This window comes from Mobula hypostoma, chromosome 6 (genome assembly GCF_963921235.1).
Source record: "Mobula hypostoma chromosome 6, sMobHyp1.1, whole genome shotgun sequence".
In the NCBI taxonomy this organism is placed as follows: Eukaryota; Metazoa; Chordata; class Chondrichthyes; order Myliobatiformes; family Myliobatidae; genus Mobula; species Mobula hypostoma.
In genome coordinates, this window is record NC_086102.1 from 147887995 (window position 1) to 147913869 (window position 25875).

General features: G+C 37.7%; 1 protein-coding gene across 1 annotated transcript in view; it reads left to right on the top strand.

Moving 5' to 3' along the window:
* The window catches only part of dnah7 (dynein, axonemal, heavy chain 7), a 288894-nt gene that overhangs the window by 43271 nt on the left and 219748 nt on the right, over positions 1-25875 (top strand). The window contains exons 17-22 of the mRNA XM_063051959.1: positions 3116-3801; positions 7440-7626; positions 17286-17479; positions 18793-18991; positions 20426-20566; positions 21029-21241. Coding sequence (XP_062908029.1) covers positions 3116-3801; positions 7440-7626; positions 17286-17479; positions 18793-18991; positions 20426-20566; positions 21029-21241 — 1620 coding nt within the window. The remainder of the gene's footprint in view (positions 1-3115; positions 3802-7439; positions 7627-17285; positions 17480-18792; positions 18992-20425; positions 20567-21028; positions 21242-25875) is intronic.

Here is a 25875-nt window from a genome sequence, read left to right on the forward strand (position 1 = left end):
AGGAGAGGCAGGGCAAACTTGGATTGCTTTCTCTGGAGCGCTAGAGACTAAGGGGAGACCTGACTGGAGTTCATACTGCATACTTTTGAGAGGCATAGATAGGGTAGATGGCTAGAGTCTCTTTCTCAGGGTGGAAGTGTTGTACAAGTTGTTGGTGAGGTTGAACCTGATGTGTATAGTTTTGGTTACCCTGGTATAGGAAAGATGTAATTAAGCTGTTAAAAGTGTAAATTAGATTTATGAGAATGTTATCAGGACTAGAAGGCCTGAGTTAAATGAAGAGGTAGAGCAGGCTGGAAATTTATTCATGGAAGCATAGGAGACTGAGGAAAGACCTTTTTAGACATTATAGAGGTGTATATAATAATGAGGCCATAGACAGGGTGAATGCACACTCTATTCCCAGAGAAAGGGAATCTAAGTAGGAGGGGGGCACCAGTTTAAGATGAGAGGGAGACTTTTAAATCATTCAAAGGAGGGTTGTGCATTTATGACCACAAGATAAAGGAGCCAAATTCGACCCATCAATTCTGCTCTGCCATGACTGATTTATTTTCCCTCTCAACTCTATTCTCTTGCTTTATCCCCATAACCTTTGACACCCTTACTAACCAAGAACTTACTAACCTCTACTTTAAATATGTCAAATGTGTGGCAATGAATTCCACAAATTCAGCACCCTCTGGCTAAAGAAATTCCTCCTCAAGGCTGTTCTGAAAGGACATCCTTCATTTCTGAGGCTGTGTCTGCTGGACCCAGACCCTCCTACTATTGGCAACATCCTCTCCATATCCACTCTGTCTGGGCCATTCAATATTTGGTAGATATGGGAATAGTATTATGATATGCAAAGAGTTGCCAGTGAAGTGGTTGAGGCAGATTCAACATTTAAAAGACATGTTATAGGTGCATAGAAGAGTTTTAGAGGGATGTGGGCAAAAAACAGGGTGGGACTTGCTTGGTCAGAATGGATTAGGTAGCTCAAGGAGCCAGTGTTGTATACTCTATGACCTGAGTATTGCTGAAAGCAAGTCACAAAAAGCTAACATTGTGGGTGGAGCAAGCATTTATAAATGCAAATAGTATGTTGACGTTTTTAACAAGAGGATTTGAATCTTACTACATTTATGTAAGGGCCTTGGTGAAACAGCATCTGGAGTATTGTGCAGATTTTTGGTCTCGGTGATTTTTATAAAAAGGCCATAAGATCATAAGATATAGGAGCAGAATTACGTCATTTGGCCTTTCAAGTCTTCTCTGCCATTTCATCATGGCTGATCCATTTTTCCTCTCAGCCCCAAGATCCTACCTTCTCCGCTGTATCCCTTCATGCCTTGACTAATCAAGAATCTATCAACCTCTGCCTTAAATATACCCTATGACTGGCCTCCACAGCCATCTGTGGCAAGGACTTCCTCAGATTCGCCACTCTCTGACTAAAGAAATTTCTCTTCATCCTCATTCTAAAAGGATGCCCCTTTATTCTGAGGCTGTGTCCTCTGGTCCTAGACCAGGGGTTCCCAGCTGGGGGTCCACAGGCTCCTTGCTTAATGGTATTGGTCCATGGCATAAAAAAAGTTGGGAACTCTCTCACCATGGGAAACATCCTCTTCATATCCACTCTATCGAGGCCTTTCAACATACAATGGTTTTCAGTCAGGTCATCCCTCATTCTTCTGAATTCCAGTGAATGCAGGCCCAGAGGATGTATATGTTGTAGATGTTCAGCAAAGATTCGCTAGAATGGTTCTTGTAATATTAGATTTGTCATTTGATGAGCGATTGAGTAACCAGTGCTGCATTTTCTAGTGTCTAGAGGAATGAAAGACACTCTCAATGAAACTTTAAAAATTCTTAGCAGGCATTGATTGGTGGATGAAGTCAAGATAATTTCCCTGGATGACAGGTCTCAGCATAAGAGATCAGGTATTAAGGATTGAAATGAAGAGAAAGCTCTTCATCCAAAAAGTGGAAAATCTTTGGAGTTTTAAACCTGGAGAGCTAGATGGTTCAGTCTTTGATTTCATTCAAAATAGAAATGGATAGATTTCTGGATATTAAAGGAATTAAGGGATTTGAGAACAGTATAGGAAAATGGAATGGAGGCAGAAGACCAGCCATGATCTTTAAAAATTATAGAGCAGGCTAAAAGAACCAAAGAGCTTCCTTCTGCTTCCAATTCTTATGTTCTTATTAAAATGGATGACCCAGCTCCTCACAGTTCAAAAAACATTCCAGTCTCTAGTTAACATAAATGAGGTTGTGTACAGCTCCAACAAAACTAAAGCAGTTTAAAATCACAGAGCACGAAGCATCCTATTTATTGCCATCCAGCCTACCATATAAAAATTCAGCACCCAGTGTTTGGCTGCACCCATTGAAGCACATGGAAGGTGACCAGATGCTTCTTCTTAATACATCTTGAAGAATCATCGGGAAAAAAAAGAGCGAATGAGTGTTTGTGTTCTGTAAAGCTCAAAGTATTCTGGTAATGGAGGAAAGAATAGTTTCTCCCAAACAGTTCCTGAATTTCAGATAGAAACAGCTAGAGTGCCAGAAACTGTACAGGTCAGGAATTTGGACACAAAAGAAGAATGTCGATTATTGGTTTAATGATCATACAAAGCTAGTTTTGGAAGTGAACTGTAAAGAGGGAGTGGAAAGTATGGGAAAGATCTAGCTAGTTCTTTAAAAAAACACATTAAAAGGAACATAACTGGTGGAGTAGAGCATTAAAATATGTGGTTATTTAATTTGGTGGGAATAGTAGGAAAGCAGAGTGTTTTTAAACAGTGGGAAACTTGAAAATGTTGACATGCTGAGAGACCTTGTTGCATTGGTTCATGAAACTTGGAAATTAGTACTGATACAATAAGACATTAGATGGCCAGGTGGTATGTTAGTCTTAATTGTAGGAGGTTTGAAGTATAAAAATAGTCTTACCAAAGTCAAGGAGTCAGGAAGGGAATCTTGTAGGCTTGTGGGGCCTATTCCAGTTTCTTGATAGCCATGTTTCTCATTGAGTGATATTTGATATATTTCAATCCAATCAACATATATGTCTATGGTCATGTTACGACGTAATTAAATTCTATAATTTTTTTTGTTGTGCCAGATTGATCAGATTAATGCAGAAGAACAAGCATTTGGATGGCCTGAATCTCAGTATCCTCAGCGTAAACATACCAGCGATATCCTTCAACCATATTTAAGGTTGTATGAAATCATTGTAGAGTTCAATAACAAATATAATAGTTGGATGGAAGGACCATTTACAGAGGTCAACCCAGATGAGGTAGAAACAGATGCAGGAAACTACTGGCGTGGTCTATACAAGCTGGAACGGACTTTCACAGACTCACCAAGTGCATTAAAAATTGCCCATGCTGTTAGGAAAAAGGTTGAGGAATTTAAAGAACATATTCCCCTAGTTCAAGTCCTTTGCAACCCTGGTTTGCGTGATCGACACTGGGATGCCTTATCTGAAATTACAGGCTTCCCGCTAAAGCCTGCTCCAGACACAACAGTTACCAAACTTCTCACAATGAATCTTGAACCTTTCTTAGCTCAGTTTGAGGGCATAAGTGAGGCTGCTGCCAAAGAATATTCACTGGAAAAAGCCATGAAAAAGATGATAAGTGAGTGGGACACAATGGAATTTACTCTCCTTCCATACCGAGAAACAGGAACATACGTACTTTCAGCTGTTGATGATATCCAGATGTTGCTAGATGATCACATTGTGAAGACCCAGACGATGCGTGGATCTCCTTATATACAGCCATTTGAAAAAGAGATCAGGTACTTTTGTTCTCAGTTATTTTCACGGTGTTTTTAAAGACAGTTTCAAGTTTGAGTGCAATAGATTTTTGCAAAATGCTTAACAATTTTGAGCAAATTTTGTGTAAGTAATAAGGTGAGATAACATTTCTTAATTTATCGGTGTTTGTAAATAATTTAAACCACACAATTGAGAAATCAATTTCTGGAAGGAGGTTTTTTAAATTGACTATGGCAACATCTACTAACAAAAATATGACAAGCATTCTGCTTAACATAGTTACCACTAACACTTTTTCTTTAGCTGTAACATCATACAGTTGATGTATAAGAATTGAATTGCCTTTATTACTTACGTCCTTCATATACATGAGGAGTAAATATTTTCACTTTATGTCTCCATCTAGATGTGCAATCTCAATTTATAGTGATTTGTAATAAATAGTATGTGTAACAGGACAGTCAATATAACATAGAAATACAATTGTATCAGCATGAATTAATTGGTCTGATGGCCTGTGGAAGAAACTGTCCCGGAGCTTGTTGGTCCTGGCCTTTATGCTGTGGTAACATTTTCCAGATGGTAGCAGCTGGAACAGTTGTGGTTGGGGTGACACACCTGTCTTTGTAAATGTCCTGAATAGTGGGAAGTTCACATCTACAGATATGCTGGGCTGTCCACACCACTCTCTGCAGAGTCCTGTGATTGAGGGAAGTACAGTTCCTATACCAGGCATTGATGCAGTCAATCAGGATGCTCTCAATTGTGCCCCTGTGGAAAGGTTTTAGGATTTGGGGGTCCATACCAAACTTCTACAACCGTCTGAGGTGAAAGAGGGACTGTTGGTATGTACAGACCACGTGAGATCCTAGGTGATGTTTATGCTGAGGAGCATAAAGCTGCTCACCCTCTCAACCCCAGATCTATTGATGTCAATAGGAATTAGCTTGTCTCCATTCCTCCTGTAGTCCACAACTAGCTCTTTTGTTTTTGTGACATTGAGGAAGAGGTTATTTTCTTGATACCACTGTGTTAGGGTGATGACTTCTCTGTAGTTGCCTCGTTATTATTTGAAATTAGGCCAGTCAATGTAGTGTCATCAATAAATTTAATTAGCAGATTGGAGATGTGGGTGGCATCACAGTCATGGGTATACAAAGAGTAAAGGAGACCAGTCAGAATTTTATCATTTGATAGAGTGCTGAAGTAGAATTAATAGTGGTATCATTCTTCACATTAACAATTTTTGTGTGAAATAACTATCAAGTCAAACCACCTACACAGTATTTCTTTAGTTCTTCAGCTGTTACAAAACCACTGCATTCGCAGCAGTTTCTTATCAAATATAAATACCCTCTAATTTACTTGTGGAGAGAGAATGAAGAAAAGCGCTGGTTACTTCAGTGCAAAATTCAAGCTGATGTACCGATAGACTGCTGTTCTATAGGAGGTGTGAAATACTGTAAGTTCCAGTATTACACCAATTATATTTAGATAGTACATATTTCAACTTTGGGAGACTTCTATTTGTAACTTGTATGGTGTGTTTCATGCAGAGCAATAATGTCAACACTGCAAAAGTATTTCATTGAGTGCAAGGTGGTTTTGGACATTGAAAGGCTATGAAAGTCTTTTTTTCCCACCAAGTAATGTCATAAATGTGTTCAGAAAACTTGCTTTGGTTACTATTTTCAGCAAAATGCCAAATGCATTTGTTTTGAAGTCATGTACCATATCATGTATGGTATTCCAATCAAAATACCATATTTTAATTAATACATTAAAGTAGTTTTGGATTCTTTCCGTCAGTATATCTCAAAATTTGTTGGTTATTATAGTTTTACAAAAAGTTGTTGGTTAACTCTGCATCTTTTGTAAGTGATATTTGTTAAGACCAGAAAGGGTGCTTCACTTGTGGTCTTCAGTTACAGCATTTTCAAACGAAAAGGTTGTGTATAGGAAAGGTCTGAAATGTGTCTAAGCAGCCCAGTTTGTTAGTACTACAAGTATCACTGAAATATCTCTTTCCATTCCCACAGTTACTTCTGTTTAAAATGTTGGAATTGATTATTTTGTTTTGCTTTGACTTCTGGACTTGAACATTTTAGTGCAAGCAGGTGTTTGTGATGGATATTACAGTGGGATGCTAATGGCCATTGCATAATTCAGTAATGTCCATAGCCAAGACCTTGAGTATTATTGAAGGTCTGTAGGGTTTCCCAAAATAGAGAATGTGCTCTTCAGTACTGAAGCAATGCTGGTAGAGTTGAGTTGGGGCTAGAGGACTATTGGCTAATTGACCAAGATCAAGGTCTTGGGATGATTATTGATGGGGTGGAGTGCTGTAAGGAGAGTCCTTTGTGAATGGCAGCCACCTGGAATTGGAATGATTCGGGTTGGAAAGTGGGGGATTCCGTGGGAAGTTCAATAATTATCAAGGCATTCGGTTAGGATATTCACCGTTGATTAGAGCCTGGAATAGAGGGAAATGGGTAGAATTTCAATAAAAGGGGCATAGAGAGAAAAATGTGGATAAACAATGAATGGGGCTTGTAGGATGGAAAGGTAAAATCTTCAACAATAATCAGGGCCTGTGTTGGAGGCATGAAGTACCCCTCACTACTGATCAGAGCTTAACTTCAGTGGAATGGGGCTCTGGATATGCAAAAAAAAATTACGAAGCAGGAGAAATATGACTTCAATTGTAAAGTGACATAACCAAAAATAATGGTTGTCCAATATGAAGAATGAAAGAAGGAAGGGGATTCTTCCTACACAAGTATAGAGGAACATGTGGTGGATGTTCACTATTGATTAAAGCTTAATCAGGTGGATGTGGAATGTTGAAAGGATAATTCCTGGAATGATGAAACATGCATCTTCAATGAATATGGAATGGAATGAATCTTCATCGTTGATAGGATCTGAGTTTGGGGACCAGAAGGAATCTTTGCTGAGGATCATATCTTAGAGGAAGGTGGGGAGTTTCAGTGATCTGGATCCAGAAAGGGGACCTTCACTGAGAATCAGGACCTGGAGAAGGTGAGATTTCTGTAAAATCTTCATGCAATATTGATTAGGGATGAAAAAGACAGAAAACATGATTGGAATGGATCATTGCCTGAAGGATCAGAACATCTGGTGGCCTTGGTCATGGTGTCAGAAGTGCTTGGAATAGTCAGAAGTCTGAGGATCTTGGAGAATTTTGCAATCAGTGAAGCCTTAAAGAGTTGAACTATTTGATAGTCTCATAGGGTTTTAGTTCCATAAAGCTGAATGTAAAATAGTGCTATGCTTTTTCTTCATGATTGCCAACCAGTAAGTGTACATGTACTTCTTCAGATATTATTTTCTCCCATGTCTGTATACCAACATACATATAAATTTATATGGGTGGATACAGGCCTTAAAGCATAGTGGTTGTCTGCATTGTAGCACCAATGTGGTGTATCGCTGGTTTAGTAATTATATTTTCCATTCCCAGTTGCATTTTTAGGCAATGGCAGCTGATAATTCTATCAAGGCATGAAGTTGAGTCTGCTTTGAAGGGAGGTTCTATATTCGTGCAAATATCATGAATCTGGAAAAATAGCACTGTAAGTGGAAAATGACATAACCAAAAAAATTGGATGTTGATACCTCTGTTTGTATAACACAGATCATGGGAAAGTACACTGTTGCTGCTGCAGGAGATAATGGATGAATGTTTAAAAGTGCAAGCAACTTGGCTTTACCTGGAACCAATTTTCAGTTCCCCTGACATCATGGCCCAGATGCCCGAAGAGGGAAGACGATTTACTACTGTAGATAAGACCTGGAAAGAACTTATGAAACAAGTTTTAATGGTAAATTAATATTTGAATGCTATTATTATTATCAGCAGCCAAGAAAATAATAATTAACTGCAGCTGAATTGAAGACACAGCCTATATTTATTGTTGGACCTCATGTGACCTATCCTATTGTTTGTTTTAAAGTAATTAATGGCAAAATCTCTGTATGCACACATTTATTATCCTAATTTGAATACTGCAATGTAGGCAGAGGAGCAGAGAGAGAGATGCCAAGTTATTTCCAATTAGCTTGTTCCACATTTTAACTGTACTGCGTTACATACATACTTCATACATTTACTCAAATTAAGCTACTTTCCTTCTTTGCAAATAAAGGATAGATTAATGTACGCACAATATTTACACATTTAATCTGTTCACAGGTTTTCCGAGTTACAGTACTTTGAAGGAAATTGTGTTACTGACTTTGTATCTACTTCTTGAACTGAGAAAAATGAATCATGAATCAATTCAGAAGGACACTGTATTTTCTCTTCAGTAGTTTCCACAGGATCAACTGAAGGACATTAATAATTGCATAATTTCAAGATATTCCTTTTTCCCTCCTACAGGATTTATGATTTTTTTTTCCACAAAATATCTCATTGTTAGCAAACTTCAACTATCATTCCAACATTTTATTTCCAAATGTCAACATCGCCAGGAAGTATTTACACACAAATTCCAATGAGTCTTTCAAATTGTTTCCCTCTATAGCTTGAGTCATAATTTCAATTCTGTCTTAATTGTATCTCTTCCACTCTCCATTCAGGATTTAACTATGATAAACCCAGCTGTGTTCTAAGTACCCTAGTACCCAGGACTATTATGAAATATGGTGCTGTTTTGAGTTTTAACAAAAAGTTTGCTAATCAATGTCTCATAATTAAACTTGATAAACCTATTTCTTAAGTTATTCTGACCATTCTCTCCAGTATTTAGTTGTACTATTTGATGCTGAGGAAATAATTATATGCTTAATATTTTCATAAAGTGCTTAAATAGTAATGTGCAAATTTGAAGACTATTAATTCTTCAATGTTTTCAGATTTCCCTGCCTTCATAATTGCTTCTACTTTTCTTTTGGCTGATTACAATTGATTTACAGTATATCTACTTTTAGCCCAATGTAATCAATATCTTTCTTGTTTCTTTTGAATCAGTATTGTGTTTGTGAGTCTACCTGAACATTTCTTATAACATTCAAAGATTTGAATATCTATTAGTATATCATTGTGATTATATAAATAGCAGCTTATTCTGTTTAAAACCTAATTCATGGTAACATAAAATGCCTTTGTGAAGACTTCATGTCTATAGGTTACTTACTGTACACATTTTCCATTACACGTCCAAAGTTGCTTCTTATTCACTTTCAACTGAATGTTTATGACACATCTAGCTTGCTAAAAACTTTGCTGTCTCTGAACTACAATAAATTATGTCAAGCAGGAATTAGCTACCAATTTTTATCAACTCTTTAGTTCATGGTTACTTTAATAATCATATGGTTAGCTACTTTAGGTTTTACTACAAAAATTATTGTTCAGTCCTCAGGCTTGCCCTGAATCGGGCCCCACTCTATTCTAACTGCTCTGTGGTATGGTAATGTAGCAATTACTGTAATGCTATTACAGTTCCAGTGACCTGAGTTCAATTCCATCATTAGTTGTAAGGAGTTTGTGCGTTCTCATCATGACTGTGTCTGCTTTCTCTGGAGGCTTCAGTTTCCTCCCACATCAAAGACACAATTACATGGATGTAATTGGGCTGTGTGGGTTCATTGGGCCAGAAGGGCCTTTTATTGACTGTATGTCTAAATAAATATTTATTCTTACACAGTACTGAGGGATCTGCTGAAATGTCAGTGCCCGTGTTAAGTAAATTCAGTACCGTTTAATTGTACATTTGTCTAGATGTTAGCATACGGGCATTTGGAAATGCAGGAATTGATTGGAGATAGTCAGCATGGCTGTTTTTGTGGGAGACTGTGCCTCCTGATTTTAATGAGTTTTTTGAGGAATTAACCAAGTACTGTAAGTCAATAAGGTCAGAGTGTTAGATGTAGTGGACTTCACTGAGGCCTTTGATAGCCTTTTGCATTGTGAGCTGCTATGGAAATTTAGATTGTATAGAATGAAGGGAGATACACAATTGACTTGATAGTAGAATACAGAGGGTGATGGTGGAAGGTTGTTTTTTGGACTGGGGCCTCGCTGCTAGTGGGATCCATGTTAGGCCCATTAATATTTGTCATTTATATCAATGATTTGGAATAGAATGTACAAGGCATGGTTAGTAAGTTTGCAGATAACATCAAATTAGATGGTGCTGTAAACAGAAAAAAAATGGTTACCAGGATTCATAACGGGGATCTTGATCAGCTGAGTAAGTGGGCTGAGAAATGGTAAATTGATTTTAATTTGGATTAGTGCGAAGTGTTATAATTTGGGAAGACAAATGAGAGTAGGACTTCCTCAGTGAATGCTAGGGCCTTGAGGAGTGTTGTAGAACAGAGTGTCCTAGGATTGCACAAGTATATGGTTCCTTGAAAGTGGCATCACAATAAACGGGGTGGTGACAGGAATCTTGGCATGGGCCAATTCTGTATTGTATCAATCCAACTCCATACATTGCTGTGCTTTTCATTATTGCTCTAGGCAATGTAAGTACTGTTCAGCCCAATTCCCTGTTGTTTAACTGAGCTTCATCTCTAATTTCTTTTGATGAATCATCAGCTTGAAAACTTTTCTTCAATGAAGAAATAACATTACAGGGATAATTTTGGTTGACTAACTTGATTTCAGACTTGCAAATTAAGGATATATGCTATTTCTGTTAGAAGATGGTTTTGTTGTGTTCCTGTGAAGCTTTGTTTTGGGCAGACACACTTGCCATCAATTTTCCTCTATTGTTCAAAATATAATTTTCATTCATTCTGTGTATGAACTGAAATGTTCAAACATCTTCTTTTCCAATATTTTTATTAAATTTCATATACTGTACACAAATACAGAATTCATAAGGATACTTATTATAAATCAAGATAAAATAGCACAAAATGCACTATATATAAATCACTCGGATACAATCACAGTATCCCATATTCATGATCAATCAAATAAAATAAATTGAATTATTAAATACAATAATATGGTTAATTATATTATAAAAAAATCTACACCCATTACCAAGACAAAGCTGGTCGGTAAAAAAAAACAAGAGGAAAATAAAAGAGTACTTTTTACCATAGAGTGTTTTATAATAATGGCCCAGATCTATATTTTAATAACAATAACAATTCAAAGATTTTTAAAATAGTTCACAAAGGGTCCCCATAGCATTTGAAAATCATGGTTAGAATCAGAAATCAAACAATGAATCTTCTCTAAATTTAAACGTGACATAGCATCGCATAACCATTGAACATGTGTGTGGGGGGGGGGCAACCTCCTTCCATTTAAGCAAGGTCACCCTCCGAGCCATAAGAGAAATAAAACCCAGTACCTGCAAATGAGAAGGCTTCAAAATTATAGTTCTTTCCTCAACAATACCAAATAAGGCAGTCAAAGGATTGGGCTTAAAATTAACTTTAAAAAGTACAGAAAAAGTTTGGAATACATCTTTCCAATATTTTTCAAGGCTCGAACATGACCAAAACTTATGAATTAATGAAGTCTCTCCATTATTACATCTGTCACAATAAGGATTTCTATCTGCAAAAAAACGAGAGAGCTTGTCTTTAGACATATGAGCCCTATGTACCACTTTAAGTTGTAGGAGGGAATGACGAGCACATAATGACGAAGAGTTAACCATTTTTAAAATAGCCCTCTGGGTCACATCAGATAATAAAGTCTGTAAATCCTTTCCCCAATCTTTTTCTTTGAATAGATCTTCATAATTCTTAGTGATTGTTATACCCAAATACGTAAATTGTTTTCTTACAATTTTAAAAGCAAGGTTAATATCGGTTGGTATCAAATTGTTTAAAGGAAACAATTCACTCTTACATAAATTCAATTTATATCGCAAAAACTGACTAAAATTAGTCAGTAAAAGAAACATAGAGGGTAAAGAAGTTGTAACATTAGATATAAAAAGCAATAGGCCATCAGCATAAAGCAAGACTTTATGAATAGTACCTTTCCTTAAGATACCGTTGATATCTTTAAACTCTCGAAGGGCAATTACTAAAGGTTCTAATACCAAATCAAAAAGCAAAGGGCTCAACGGACATTCTTGTCTGGTTCCACGTTGGAGTTTAATTGGTTTAGAATTCTGAAAGTTAGTAAGGACCCGAGCAGAGGGAGATAAGTAAAGTAATTTAATCCAATGAATAAAATTGGGCCCAAAATTAAATTTTTCTAAGGTTTTAAATAGGTAATTCTATTCAACTCGGTCAAAAGCCTTCTCCACATCCAGAGAAATCACACATTCCGATCCTTCTCCACATCCAGAGAAATCACACATTCCGATATTTCTTTGGATGGAGAATGCATAACATTTAACAGTCGCCCCATATTAAAATGGGAATATTAATGTTTATTAAATCCTGTCTGATGATCAGATATTATAGAAGGTATAATATTTTCGAGTCTACGGGCCAAAACTTTAGATAGGATCTTAGCATCAACATTGAGTAAAGAGATTGGTGTATATGAAGAGCATTCAGTGGGACTCTTATTCTTTTTAAGAATAAGTGAAATGGAAGCTTCATAAAAAGACTGTGGCAACCTACCCACCTTGAAGGAATCAGTAAGGGTAGAACATAAATAAGGTATAAGCAATGAAGAAAAAGCCTTATAAAATTCTCCAGGGAATCCGTCAGGTCCTGGATATTTCCCAGAATGCAATGAATATATAGCCTCAGTGATTTCCTCCTGAGAAATAGGTTGATCCAACCGCTTTTGATTAATTGTTCATTGCAGTATTATCTTTAACAAAATCAGAACTATACAGTTTAGAATAAAATTCTCTACAAGGGTCATTTATTTGAAAATGGTCAGCTGTCATATCACCATTGATTTTGCGAAATTCTTTAATTTGCCGTTCAGCTAGAAAGGTCTTCAATTGATTAGCCAATAGGTTACCAGTTTCTTCTCCATGTATATAGCATCGGCTTCTATCTTTTACAAGTTGGCTTTCAATTGGATATGTTATAAGAAGATCATATTTAGTTTTATCTTCAATACGTCTTTTGTATAGTTCAGGGTCTGATACCAAAGTGTATTTCTGGTCTAATTGTTTTTATTGATTAACTAAATCAGTTCTCTCATTATTAGCTTTTTTCTTAACATATGCAGTATAGGAGATAATTTGACCTCTAACATATGCCTTAAGAGCATCCCAAATGATAAGACTAGAAGTCTCTTCCAACGCATTTTCTTCAAAAAAAAGAGTAAGTTGATTCTCCAGAAATTTTAGGAGGTCAGATAACAAAGTTAAATTAAAACACCAGGATCTGTTCATATGAGTGAAACCAGGAAGGTTTAAAAATAGAAATACAGAAGAATGGTTGGATACAGCTATTTCTTTATATTCAATGGATCAAACTAATGGAATCATTTGACGATCAATAACAAGTTAATCAATCCTGGTATAGGAATGATGGACATGAGAAAATAATGAATACTCCCTATCTGCTGGGTGAAAAAAATGGTAGATGTGAACAATATCACATTTTGTTAGAAAGGATTGAATAAATAAAGCTGATTTATTAGGTGTGGCTAATTTAAGAGAAGAACGATCTAATACTGGGTCTAGACAACAATTAAAATCTCCTCCCATCACTAAAAAATAAAGACTCAAATCTGGCAGGAATGAAAAAAAAATGCTCAAAAAATCCTGGGTCATCCATATTAGCAAATACAATCAATTTATTATCTAGTTTCCCTGACACTATGACAAATCGCCCTTTAGGCTCAGAGACAACTTCATGTTGAACAAAAGATATTGTATTGTCTATAAAAACTGAGGCCTCTCGAGATTTTCTCTGAATGAAGAATGAAATTATAGACCCCTCCACCGATTAAAAAGGCGTGCGTTGTCACAACTATGTACATGCGTTTCTTGTAGAAAAATAATGGGGGCCTTAACTTATTAATATAAGCAAAAATCTTACTCCTTTTCACACGATGATTTAACCCTTTCACATTAAAACTAAGTAAATTAATATTTCGATCTATTTTAAATACTAATTAACAGAAGAGTCAAAAGATCTGACCATAAATCATTCAAACCAGAGAATGAACCATAAAATAAGGTACTCAAACAGAAAATTTGGATGGTAGCCCAACCCAGCTTACAGAGAAAAAAGAAAAAAGAGACCCCATCCCCCTCCCCCTCCCAAAGCCAAAAGGCTGGCCAAAAGACAGTCGGCATACTAAACCCTAAAGACAACCCTCCCAAAAAAATTCAGCTGGCAAAACTCCAATCATTCAAGGTTATTATATTCCTACCAAGACAAAACAGACAAAGAAAATCTTAGATCAGAAATCCAAAACATAAAACATAAATTTAACAATTTCAAAAAAAATATATATAGAAACCTCAAAAAAGTAGTAGAAAATATCAAAAAACAAGTTATATAAACAATCAAAACATAAGTTTATTAAAACCTTATTCTATCCAACATTAAAAAGGTAATTGCTCTTGTAAGAAATATAACACAATTAATCTTCTGCTTTCAAAAACTTCTGTGTGTGTTCAACCGATCCCAGCCATTTTTGCACACCATTTTTCAGAACAATTCTAAGACATGCAGGGAAGCGAAGGGAGGGCTTAAACCTTTTATTATAAAGCAGTGACATGACCTCTTTGTACTTAGCATGTTCAGCCATAACCTTTGGCGTATAATCTTCCACGAATCAGATCATCTTCCCGTTGTAATCGATCATTCCTATTGGACGGGTATGACGGATTAAAAGCTCCTTGGTATGAAATTCATGAAAACATAAAATAACCGACCTAGGTCACTCTCCCGACTTTGGTTTGGGGGCCAGCGACTGATGAGTGCAGTCCAACTTAGGCACAGGCGGCAATAAATCAGGGAATAGCTGCTTCAAAAAGCTTGCAAAGAACTCCGTGAGGTGGGCACCTTCAATTGATTCTTCAAGACCCAAAATACGTAGATTGTTCCTTCTGTTTCTGCTTTCCAGGCTGGTAATCTTCTTTGTTCATTTTTCCTTAGATAATGATAATTTTTTGCAGCGCTTACTCGTGTCTTCTAAGTCCGCTTCCAGAATCGACAAAGTTTCTTTATTCTCCTTAGTTTAAGTAAGTCCTTAGATCTCTAGTGCTTTTAAAATGGTACAGTTTCTGCTGGAGAACAGTGCACTATGTTGTTAATTCTCCAATACCTTTTTAACTAATTACTGCTCTTTTTCAAAATGCTGTGTTTGTCATGAACTAATTCTTGCACAGTCATAGTCACAAGATTATCTACATTCGGATTATAAAATGAAAACATGGAAACAACTGAGGAAGAATTTCAAGATCTCAATAAACAACTACAGGCTTTGATTCAAAAAAAGGAAAACTTGGAAATAGCAGATAGACTTGGAAAACAACAACTCTAAATGTTAAACATTCGATAATGAATATTCTCAAGCAAGAAGCTTTTAGTTTTACAAATGATTCAAATGAAATTAATGTAATTTGTGGCAATGCAATTATTTGGAAACCACGTGACAAAATTTGAGAAGGAAAACAATCTGCGGCATTGCTATTTAATGAGCACATAAAGCATTTGCAAGCAGGATTATAATTAATTACACACCGTGTGGAGGGCAGTAATACGCCTAGATGTGTCTAAACTAGCAGAATAATAATAATAATAATAATAATAATAATTATTATTTGCTGGACTGTTCTCTTCCCTTCCTTTCACCTTCCTCCCGGAGCCCTACCTGAAGCCTTGCCTTGCCTCGCCTCGCCTCACCTCACCCCTACCCCAGCCCCGCTGTCAAGTTCAACTGCCGGAGCAAGATAAGGAACTGTCTATCGTTGTTTTGAACTGTCTCTGTTTCCACGCCTTTGCTAGGTAGGTCTGGCCGTTTGCCGCTACCTAGTGTTGGGAACTGTCTCTCTGAGTCCACGCCCTTGCTAGGTAGGTCCGACTGTTTGCCGCTACCTAGTGTTGGGAACTGTTTCTCTGTGTCCATGCCTTCACTAGGTAGGTCCGACCGTTTGCCGCTACCTAGTGTTGGGAACTGTCTCGTCGTGTTCAGCATTCTGTGTATGAGTCCCGGCCCTCCATCCTGTTCCCAAGGAGGGGTCCTGGCTCTATGTCCTGTTCCTAAGGAGGGGTCCCGGCTCTGTGTTCCATGTCCCTGCATTCCTGTCTCTCCTTCGACCAAGGCTCCGCATTCCTGTCTCTCCCTCGACCAAGTCAAGGCTTTCAGCTTTGTGTTCAGAGGTTCCTGTTTCCCAAGACCACATCATGTCTTCGCCTAGTTCCGAAGTCCGCACCCGAGTCAAGACCCAGGTTCTGGGTCCGCGTCCAGTCTCTGGCTCAGAGTCTGAACCCAAGCCTTGTCATGTCCTCGCCTCGAGGAACCCAAGCCTCATCATGTCCTCACCTCGAGGAACCCACGCCTCGTCATGTCCTCACCTCGAGGAACCCAAGCCTCATCATGTCCTCACCTCGAGGAACCCAAGCCACGTCCAATCTTGTAGCCACATCATGACCTCGCCTAGATCCATGGTCCGAGCCCGAGTCAAGACCCAGGTTTCGGGTCCTTGTCCAGTCTCTGGCTCGGAGACCTTGTCCAGGTTCCAAGTTCCTAGTTCTTCGTCCAGGTCCCACTTTCCTAGTCAAGTCCTAGCCCAAGACTGTGTTTTTGTCCCATCTCCTATTCTGCATACAGTCCTGTCCCTACTCTAGTCCAGTTCCTGGTACTCAGGGTCTGTGTCTTGCATTTGGGTCCACTCTCAGCGCCGGCCCCACTATGACAGAAATATAGTGGAGTGGTTCTAGACTTGCAGACTCTCATTTGATGTCATTAATTTTTGAGTTTCACCCAGGAATAAATGCCAGCACACATTCTTTGTGGGAATGCTACTTGATGTAAGATTCACTCAGCCTTAAAGGATTTGCAGTTTTAAGTTGATAACTACCCTTGCTGCCCTTTCAGCTGCCATGTTTAACATGGGTAGCATGGTGGGTTGAATGAATACCAAATTTTCTCAAAAGCAAAAGTTAAAACTTGTGAAATAAACCATATACAATAAACTCACTGGCTGTTTCGAAGACTAGATATGTATCACCTGTGATTTCTACTACTGTTGATGCACAGTGAAGTTAGTTCTTCTATGTTGTGGTCTATATAATGACACTAAACAAAGTTTCTGTATGTGATCTTCAAGAACATAATTCTGGTATGCCTGGAGTGAAGTTCCTCAATATCTTGTCTCATATCAGTGTGGATAGTAACTTGATGGTCCAAAATCAAACATCTTTCATTGACTAAAGCTGAAATTGCCTGTAGAACAATGGCTGTAAATTTAGTTGAAGGCAATGATCACTGCCTAACTGTTGAAAGGGTACTGTATTCTAAGGGCAATTCCTGTTGCTTTGGCTGAAAAACCTTAAGCAATGAATGCAACACAAAATACCATTTGTGTATATTGAGAAAGCAGCTATAATAAGTAAAATGTTGTCTCTTCAGGATACACATGTTCTGGCAGTGGTATCCATAGATAAAATGTTAGAAAAACTGAAAAAATCAAACGGCCTGCTGGAGTTGATTCTAAAAGGACTCAATAACTACTTGGAAAAGAAGCGCCTTTTTTTCCCGCGATTTTTCTTCTTATCTAATGATGAGTTGCTGGAGATCCTTTCGGAAACCAAAGATCCTACCAGGTATGATTTAACTTGGTATACAGTCTGTCTAATACTTTGTGTGGTGCTGCTATGAGTTTTTGAAAGTAACTTGTGTATAAGCACTGAAATAAGTTCAACATTCCTATCAAGGTCTTTTAAATGGAAGCTGTTTATGGGATTGAGATTGCTGGTTAAGAATTGCTGATGAACTGATGAAAAACAAATTGTATTGTACTTTTTTTTAAAAGAAGTGTATGATATAAACACATAGATTAATATAATGGAGTTTTATGGCAAAGAATTGTACAATATTAAACCACTGTTCAGACGAAAAAAAAGGAACTGGATTTGGGTCCATAATGGAATTAAACAATCAACTGAAGGAACATATTGGGTTGAGCAACATCATGGTGACTTGCATCATTCTTATATACTAACAGTATACACAAACTTTGTAGATGCTGCTTTACTTGATGATTTCTTCCAGCAGATTGTGCCTCTGGGTCTCAGTATCTGCAGTCTCCTTTGCCTACACAACTGAATCAGTTTTCTTGTGCTTTGTTGATCAGGAATTTGGTAATCGGATCAGAAGTTTTGTGATTCAGAGAAGACAATGGAGGTGGACAATTGAGAAGAGGTTGGGAGATTGGGAGTAGCAGAGATTAGGGAGCTGATGGGAATGAAAGAAATATTATAACCCAACTTGGTGTATTTTGGAGCTTGGTGAATGGGATGAGTGGCAGAGATGTACTTGACTCCTTTAGGCTCCAGATTCAGCTGTTATTTACCACTTTGATTACTTACGAACCCTAACTATTGGCTGTCTCAGGCCAAGCCATTAAGATACATGAGTCAGCCTCAAGCATACATTAACACCCTTTTGCAAATTCTAAGAACCAAGTCTCACTTAAACTATGAACAAAGTAGCCTATTTTATTCTGCCATCACACCATCTAGGATTATCACCATCACACTTCTGCCTTGGAAATTTTGCCTATTAAAATGAAGACTTAGTAGATCAGATTTCTCCCAGAAAAATGGTATTGGGGGTGAGCTTTATGATCTTGCAGTTCATAAATGCATTTGTTCAACTGTTCCATTGAGGTTATAAAAAAGATGCTGCTTAATTATCTCAAAAAAAAGTAAATGAAATTATGGAATGTATGTATGGTAGCCAGGGCATCAAAGGAAGAAGGCAGGGAGTGGGGATGACTGGAAGAATTGGATCAGCCCATGATTGAATGGCAGAGTAGACTCGATGGGCCGAATGGCCTGCTTCTGCTCCTGTATCTTATGGTCTTATGGTATTTGAAAGGATATTGTTGAAGTTGTAAAACTTTGCACTTTTACAGAGTACAGCCTCATTTGAAGAAGTGCTTTGAGGGTATTGCAAAAGTTCAGTTTACTGATATCTTGGAAATAACACACATGAAGAGCAGTGAAGATGAAGTGGTGGAACTTGTTGACGTAATTTCTACAGCAAAAGCTAGAGGTCAAGTGGAAAAATGGCTTCTAGAACTTGAGTCAGCCATGACAAGATCCATTCACAAGGTAATTTATTGCTATTTTATGATTAGATATCAAATATATTGGCAATATTTTTATTCTGTAACTTGATGAACAGAAAATAATTAAAATGGCATTTTATTTATATGTGTGGTAAATGTGCTCGGAATAAGTAATATATCATACTCCATGTTCATCCCAAGGCAGATGGTGCAGTTTAATTACCAAACTGTCTCCATCGTTTTTACTGAGTTTTATTATCCAGCCATCGGAAATCAGTGCTGAAATGTTTGGTAGGAAATGACTGTATCTGGGGAGCTGCTAAAGTAATCCTTTGTGACTGATAGTGAAAAATGTGATAGGAAACAGGAAATTATTGACTGCTAATACTTGTGCTCCTTTTATTTATTGGCTTCATATTTTGTATTTTAATTTTTTTAAACTGAGGATATAAAGTAAATGCTGGCTCTCAGAACATTCTTACTTCTCCACCCCAACTTGCATGCTTGTAACCTCGTATCCTCCTTGGGCTTAAAAGAAGTTTAAACTCAACTTTGTGTGGAAAATGATTCAGCAATTTAGAATGTTTGGTCTAAATTTTGGCCCTCAATGCAATCATATAACCATATAACAATTACAGCGCGGAAACAGGCCATCTCGGCCTTTCTAGTCCGTGCCGAAAGCTTACTGTCACCTAGTCCCACCGACCTGCACACAGCCCATAACCCTCCATTCCTTTCCTGTCCATATATCTATCCAATTTTACCTTAAATGACAATATCCAACCTGCCTCTACTATTTCTGCTGGAAGGTCATTTTATGTCTCTAAAATAAAGGTAATAAGGTCTTGCAAATTACCTGGATAAACCCTTCATAATTTTGTTAAATTGGATTGCTTTACAGTTAATACAAGATTAAGAAGAATGTACTAATTTAGTCATAGAATTTCTCATTATCTTGAACAACTGTTAATTTAATTACTGAACAAAAGCTCTATCTAACCTAACCTGTGTCTTGCATAATCATCTATACTTCTATCAAGTTGCCCCTCAGCCTTTGACACTCCAGAGAAAACAATCCTGGTTTGTCCAACCTCCTCTTATTCTGAATACTTTACTCTCCTGGCAACATCTTGGTGAACCTCTTCTGTACCCTCTCCAAAACCTTCACACCCTTCCTGTAATCCACTGATCAGAACTGTACAAGAAAGGGCAACCATGGTATAACCGATGTTCTATACACCTGCAATAAACCTCCCATCATATTTACTCAACACTTTGATCAGTGTAGACAAGTGTGCAGTATGTTTTCTTTACCACCATATCAACTGGTGTTGACATTTTCAGAAAGACATAAACTCTCATCCCTAAATCGTTATGTACAAATTCTGCTCTGAATTAAGCTCATGATAAGTCCATTAATGAATTTTAAACTTGTAAAAGTAGATTTTACAGCTTTTGCTTTATGGCTAATACCAAGGTTATTGGTCAAGCGATCGAAGCTTATCCAAATACTCCACGCATGGATTGGGTGAGAAACTGGCCTGGTCAGACAGTACTGTGCGTCTCGCAGTTGTTTTGGACACAAGAGGTTCAACATTCTATTAAAGCAGGCCAACAGGTAAGTGCAATAATTGTTTTTAAACAGAATGACTTTATACAAAAGTTGCATTTACAAATCCATATGTATTCCATATTTAAGTAAAGAGTCAGAAATATAGATTTTTTAAATGTCACTTTTTAACTTGTTTAACTTGTTTAACTTGTAGTAGAATAAATTTGCAAATAATTCATATAATTTAGTTCTGTTAACCCCAGTAGAAAACTTGCAGCAATGTAAAACGAATTAATTTTTATAATTATAATCATTGTGTCTTTGTTATGCTCTTCAGCCAATTGGTTTAATTTCTTAAAATATTTTCAATATAAAAAGTAACGTTTTTAAATGAAAAGATGGGCAATGTTAAAAAGGTATAATTAGAAATTTTGCTGATTCATAATCATTAGAAAAAATTTCAAGATCTAGTGGATTCAGTATGACTGACTACATACAGTTAAATAATCTATCACATTTGCTTCAAAGGCTCTTGAGATTTATCTGGATCAGAATAATAAGCAAATTGATGATATTGTGACCTTGGTCCGGGGAAAACTATCCAAGCAGAATCGTACTACTCTTGGTGCTTTAGTTGTGTTGGATGTACATGCCAGAGATGTCTTGGCAGTTCTGGTAAAGAAAAAAATCAATAATGAAAATGATTTTGAATGGTTGAGCCAGCTAAGGTACTATTGGGAGGTGAGTGAATACTTATAATGCTCTGTGTTGGTTAAAATATCCAACAGAGCATTTTTATTTAGATTAATTTATAATATTAGTCCCCTCATCAAAGTAGAAAGTAAAATTTATTATCAGAGTACATACATGACACCACATTCTTTTTCTGCAGCCATATTTAGCAAATCTATAGAACATTAACTGTAAACAGGATCAATGAACAGCAAACTGCAAATGCAGATATAAATAAATAGCATTAAATAACGAGCATGAAATAACAAGATAAGAGTCCTTAAATGAGTGTAGTTATCCCTTTTTGTTCAAGAGCCTGATGGTTGAGGGGTAGTAACTGTTCTTAATACACCTAATGGTGTATAAATTATGTTATGTCTGTGGCTAAAAAAAAAATTTCTAGTTTAGGTAAAAAGTTGGTTTGTTATATATGTAGAAATAATGCAGAAGATATTCGGAAAGAGCTTTGCTGTCTTGAAGTTTTTGAAACTTTGGAACTGAATATTCTGATTTCACTATTGAAGACTGGCATAACAAATGATGAATGGATTTTCATGAAGCACTGGCACAAGAACGGTCGAGACTAGGAGCTGTATATATGTAGATAGAAGGGGCTGTCTCTCCTTAAACAGTGCTGAGACAATGTTCTATTGGGCCACATAACTTGGGAAGTAGTGAGGATTTTGAAATAAAGAGTTGGGTAAGGGATTTAAATTGTAAAGATGAGGTACATCAAAGTAGAAGCAAGAGAGAAAGGTTTCAATACAGGAAATTATAGATTGTGGGAAGGGATGAAAAGCACAAGGGAAGAATAAATGAGGTAAAAAGAAATGAATAAATGTACAAGACTAAATGTTCTGTTCCTGAATATATGTAGCATTCATATCAACAGAATCAGAATCCTATTTATTATCACTGCCTTGAAACTGTGCCATAAAATTTATTGCTTTATGGTGGCAGTACAGTGCAAGCATAAAACGTTACTATAAATAACAATAAGTAGTACAGTAAAAAAGGAATACGGGGTAGTGTTCTCGGGTTTCATGGACCATTCAGAAATCTGATGACAATGGGGAGCAAGTTGCTCCTGAATCACTGAATGTGAGACTTCGGGTTCCTGTACCTGCACGAATGAACTGAGACTGCACATATACTATATTATCTTTCAAATATGATCTGACAGCCATTACAAAGATATGATTGTTGGAATGGCCTACACTTACTCCTGTTTAGTATTTTTGCAATTTAAAATATGGATTTAAAAAATGAGAAATATTTGGTTCTAAAAGGGATCAAATTAATTGTAAATAGGGATCAAATTGCTTGAATTAATTGTAAATAGAAAAAACATCAGAATCTGCTAGGTACATCAACCAATTTGTTACATTACCTTGACACTAAGGTTTAATTAAGCATATGTTGCCAGGGTTGGGCATATATACTGTTTCCCACCAAAACTATAACTGGGAACTCCAAAGGAATTTTTAGTAGGTTTCTATAGGAAAATTTGTAACAGTTTCAATACTTTATTTCAGGGGTCCCCAACCTTTTGCGTACCGTGGACCAGTTTAATATTGACGATATTCTTGCGGACCGGCCGATGGGGGGGGGGGGTGGGCGTGGTGGTGTTCAAGTTCAACAGTGCGTGACAGGGAATGAGGAAAGGTGCAGCTGACTCATATTGTTTCATATTGCCAAATCATATAACTTCCTTTCGGCCCGGTACTGGTCTGTGGCCTGGTGGTTGGGAACCACTGCTTTATTTACATTTCTTCTGCAAATAAATACATAAATAAGCAGTAAATAATATCTTCAAGGAAGGACAAAAATATTTCATGCTTTGCATTGTCAAATTCTGTTGTCAATGGGGAAAGACATGATGATTATCTATCCATAATTTGCTGGAGGAGAGAATCTAAAGTTATCTATAGATAGAGACACCCCAATTTTATCTTGGCTTTTACCTATATTATGTAGCAGTTTTCTAAGATGGCAAAACAGCTCCTGCAGTGTTTGAAATAAGACTTCTGAAAACCAGCTTCACAGGACAAGCAACCCCGTATCTCCTTGATCAACCAGACTGAGCATTGAAGTATTAGCAATGCAAAGAATGAAATATACATAACTGACTGTGGCCAATTGATTTTCTTCAACTTTTTTAATGCCATAAATGCTAAAAAGCTGGGTAAGGATATGAAAGCAAAGAATATGTAAATCTTTGGAGAAATCATGCGGGGTGGGATCTGCTGAATTGCATGTATAGAACAATGTATAGAGTCAATGGAGTAATTAGCCTCTCCCTGTAATGTAATCATTCCCTACTTCACTGAGTACTTTGTTCAAAGGTCTAACACTGTAAAACTAAGTCATGCACGAGATCCATAAAGTAAGATGGGTGCAAAGGTAGTGAGTAAGTTTGATGGGGGAGGTAGAATGATAGATTACAGAATGATTGCAGGAATGAAAGGGTTACTGTATGAGGAACGTCTGGCAGCTCTTTGCTATCTTCCCTGAAGTTCAGGAGAATGAGAGGGGATCTCATTGAAACATTCCGGATGTTAAAAGGCCTGAACAGATTAGATATGGCAGTTATTTCCTGTGGTAGGGGAGTCTAGGACAAGGGGGCACGACTTCAGGATTGTCCTTTTAGAACAGAGATGCGGAGAAATTACTTTAGTCAGAGGGTGGTAAGTCTGTGGAATTTGTTGCCACGAGCAGCTGTGGAGGCCAAGTCATTGGGTGCATTTAAGGCAGAGATAGATAGGTTCTTGATTAGCCAGGGCATCAAAGGGTATGCGGAGAAAGCAAGGGAGTGGGAATGATTGGAAGAATTGGATCAGCCCATGACTGAATGGCAGAACAGACTCGATGGGCCAAATGGCCTACTTCTGCTGCTATATCTTATGGTCTTATTAGGGTGGATTGGGGTGATTACTCAGGTAATGAATTGGTGGTGAATTAGTTGCAATGCTGTTAGGGTTGAGAAAGGAACAAGAAGTCAGTGGAGGTTTCAGGCAATGGTAAAGCTTTGGATGTGCCTCAAGGAGGGATATCTTCGGTCTCTCAATGCTGCAGTCAGAGGTTCCCACCCACTTTAGAAGGGCAACAACCATATTTTTGCCTAAGAAGAGCAGGGTGAGCTGCCTCAATGCTTCACCCAGTTGCACTCATATCTATTTGTGATGAAGTAAACTGCTTTGAGAAGTTGGTCATGGCCAGAATCAACTCCTGCCTAAGCAAGGACCTGGACCTGCTGCACTTTGCCTATCATCACAGTATGTCTAGAGTGGATTCAGTCTCACTAGCTCTCCACTTGACTTGGATCACCTGGGCAAGAGCAATACCTACAGTAGGTGCTGTTTGTTGATCACAGCTCAGCGTTCAACACCATCATTCCCTCAGTACTAATCAAACAGTTCCAAAAATCTGTGCCTCGGTACCTTCCTCTGCAGCTGGGTCCTTGACGTTTACATTGGGAGACCATAATCAGTGCGGATCAGAAGTAACATCTCCTCCTGGTTGATGATCAGCACTGATGCATACAGGAGTGAGACAGATCGTCTGGTTGAATGGTGTCATTACAACGGGCTTGCGCTCAGCATCAGTAAGACTAGGGAATTAATTGTGGATACACTCTGTGGCCACTTTACCTGGTCTCTCCTATACCTATTAAAGTGAATGTATGTTAGTAGTCTTCAGTTGCTGTAGCACATCTACTTCAAGGTTTGCAGTGTTATGCACTCATATATGGTCTTATGCACACCATCGTTGTAACGCATCATTATTTGTGTTATTGCCGCCTTCCTGTCAGCCTGAACCAGTCTGACCATTCTCCTCTGACCGCTTGCATTAACAAAGCATTTTCATCCACAGAACTGCCATTCACTAGATGTTTTGTTTTCCCACCATTGTTTGTAATCTCTAGAGACTGTTGTTGTGCAAGAAAAGCCCAGGAGATCTGGAGTTTCTGAGTTCAAGTTCGTTGTCTTCTGGCTGTTCATGTATACAACCAAATGAAACAATGTTCCGTTGGACCACAGTGAACCTACACAACATATTAACACAGAGCATATAAACTAAAATATTAATAGATGTAATTCAAATGCATTTAGTTAAGTGCAGCACAGGTAAACAGTGAACAGTACAGTAAGGATCAGAATCTGGTTTATTATCACCAGCATGTGTCATAAAATTTGTTAACTTAGCAGCAGCAGCAGCAGTACAATGCAATACATAATAATATAGAAAAAAAGTAAATCAATTGCAGTAAACATGGACCAAAGAGCTAAATACCAGAGGTGAGGTGAGAGTGATAGCCCTCGACATCAAGGCAGCATTTGACCGAGTATAGCATCGAGGTGCCTGAGCTAAAATGGAGTCATTGGGAATTGGGGGAAAACCCTCCACTGGTTGGAATCATGCCTGACACAAAGGAAGATGGTTGTGGTGGTTGGAGGTCAATCACCTTATCCTCAGAACATCGTCAGGGAAGTGTCCTTGGGCCAACCATCTTCAGCTGCTTCATCAATGACCTTCCTTTCATCATAAGGTCAGAAGTGGGGACATTCACAGATGACTAAACAATGTTCTGCATCATTCGTGACTCCTCAGATAATGAAGCAGTTCATACCCAAATGCAGCAG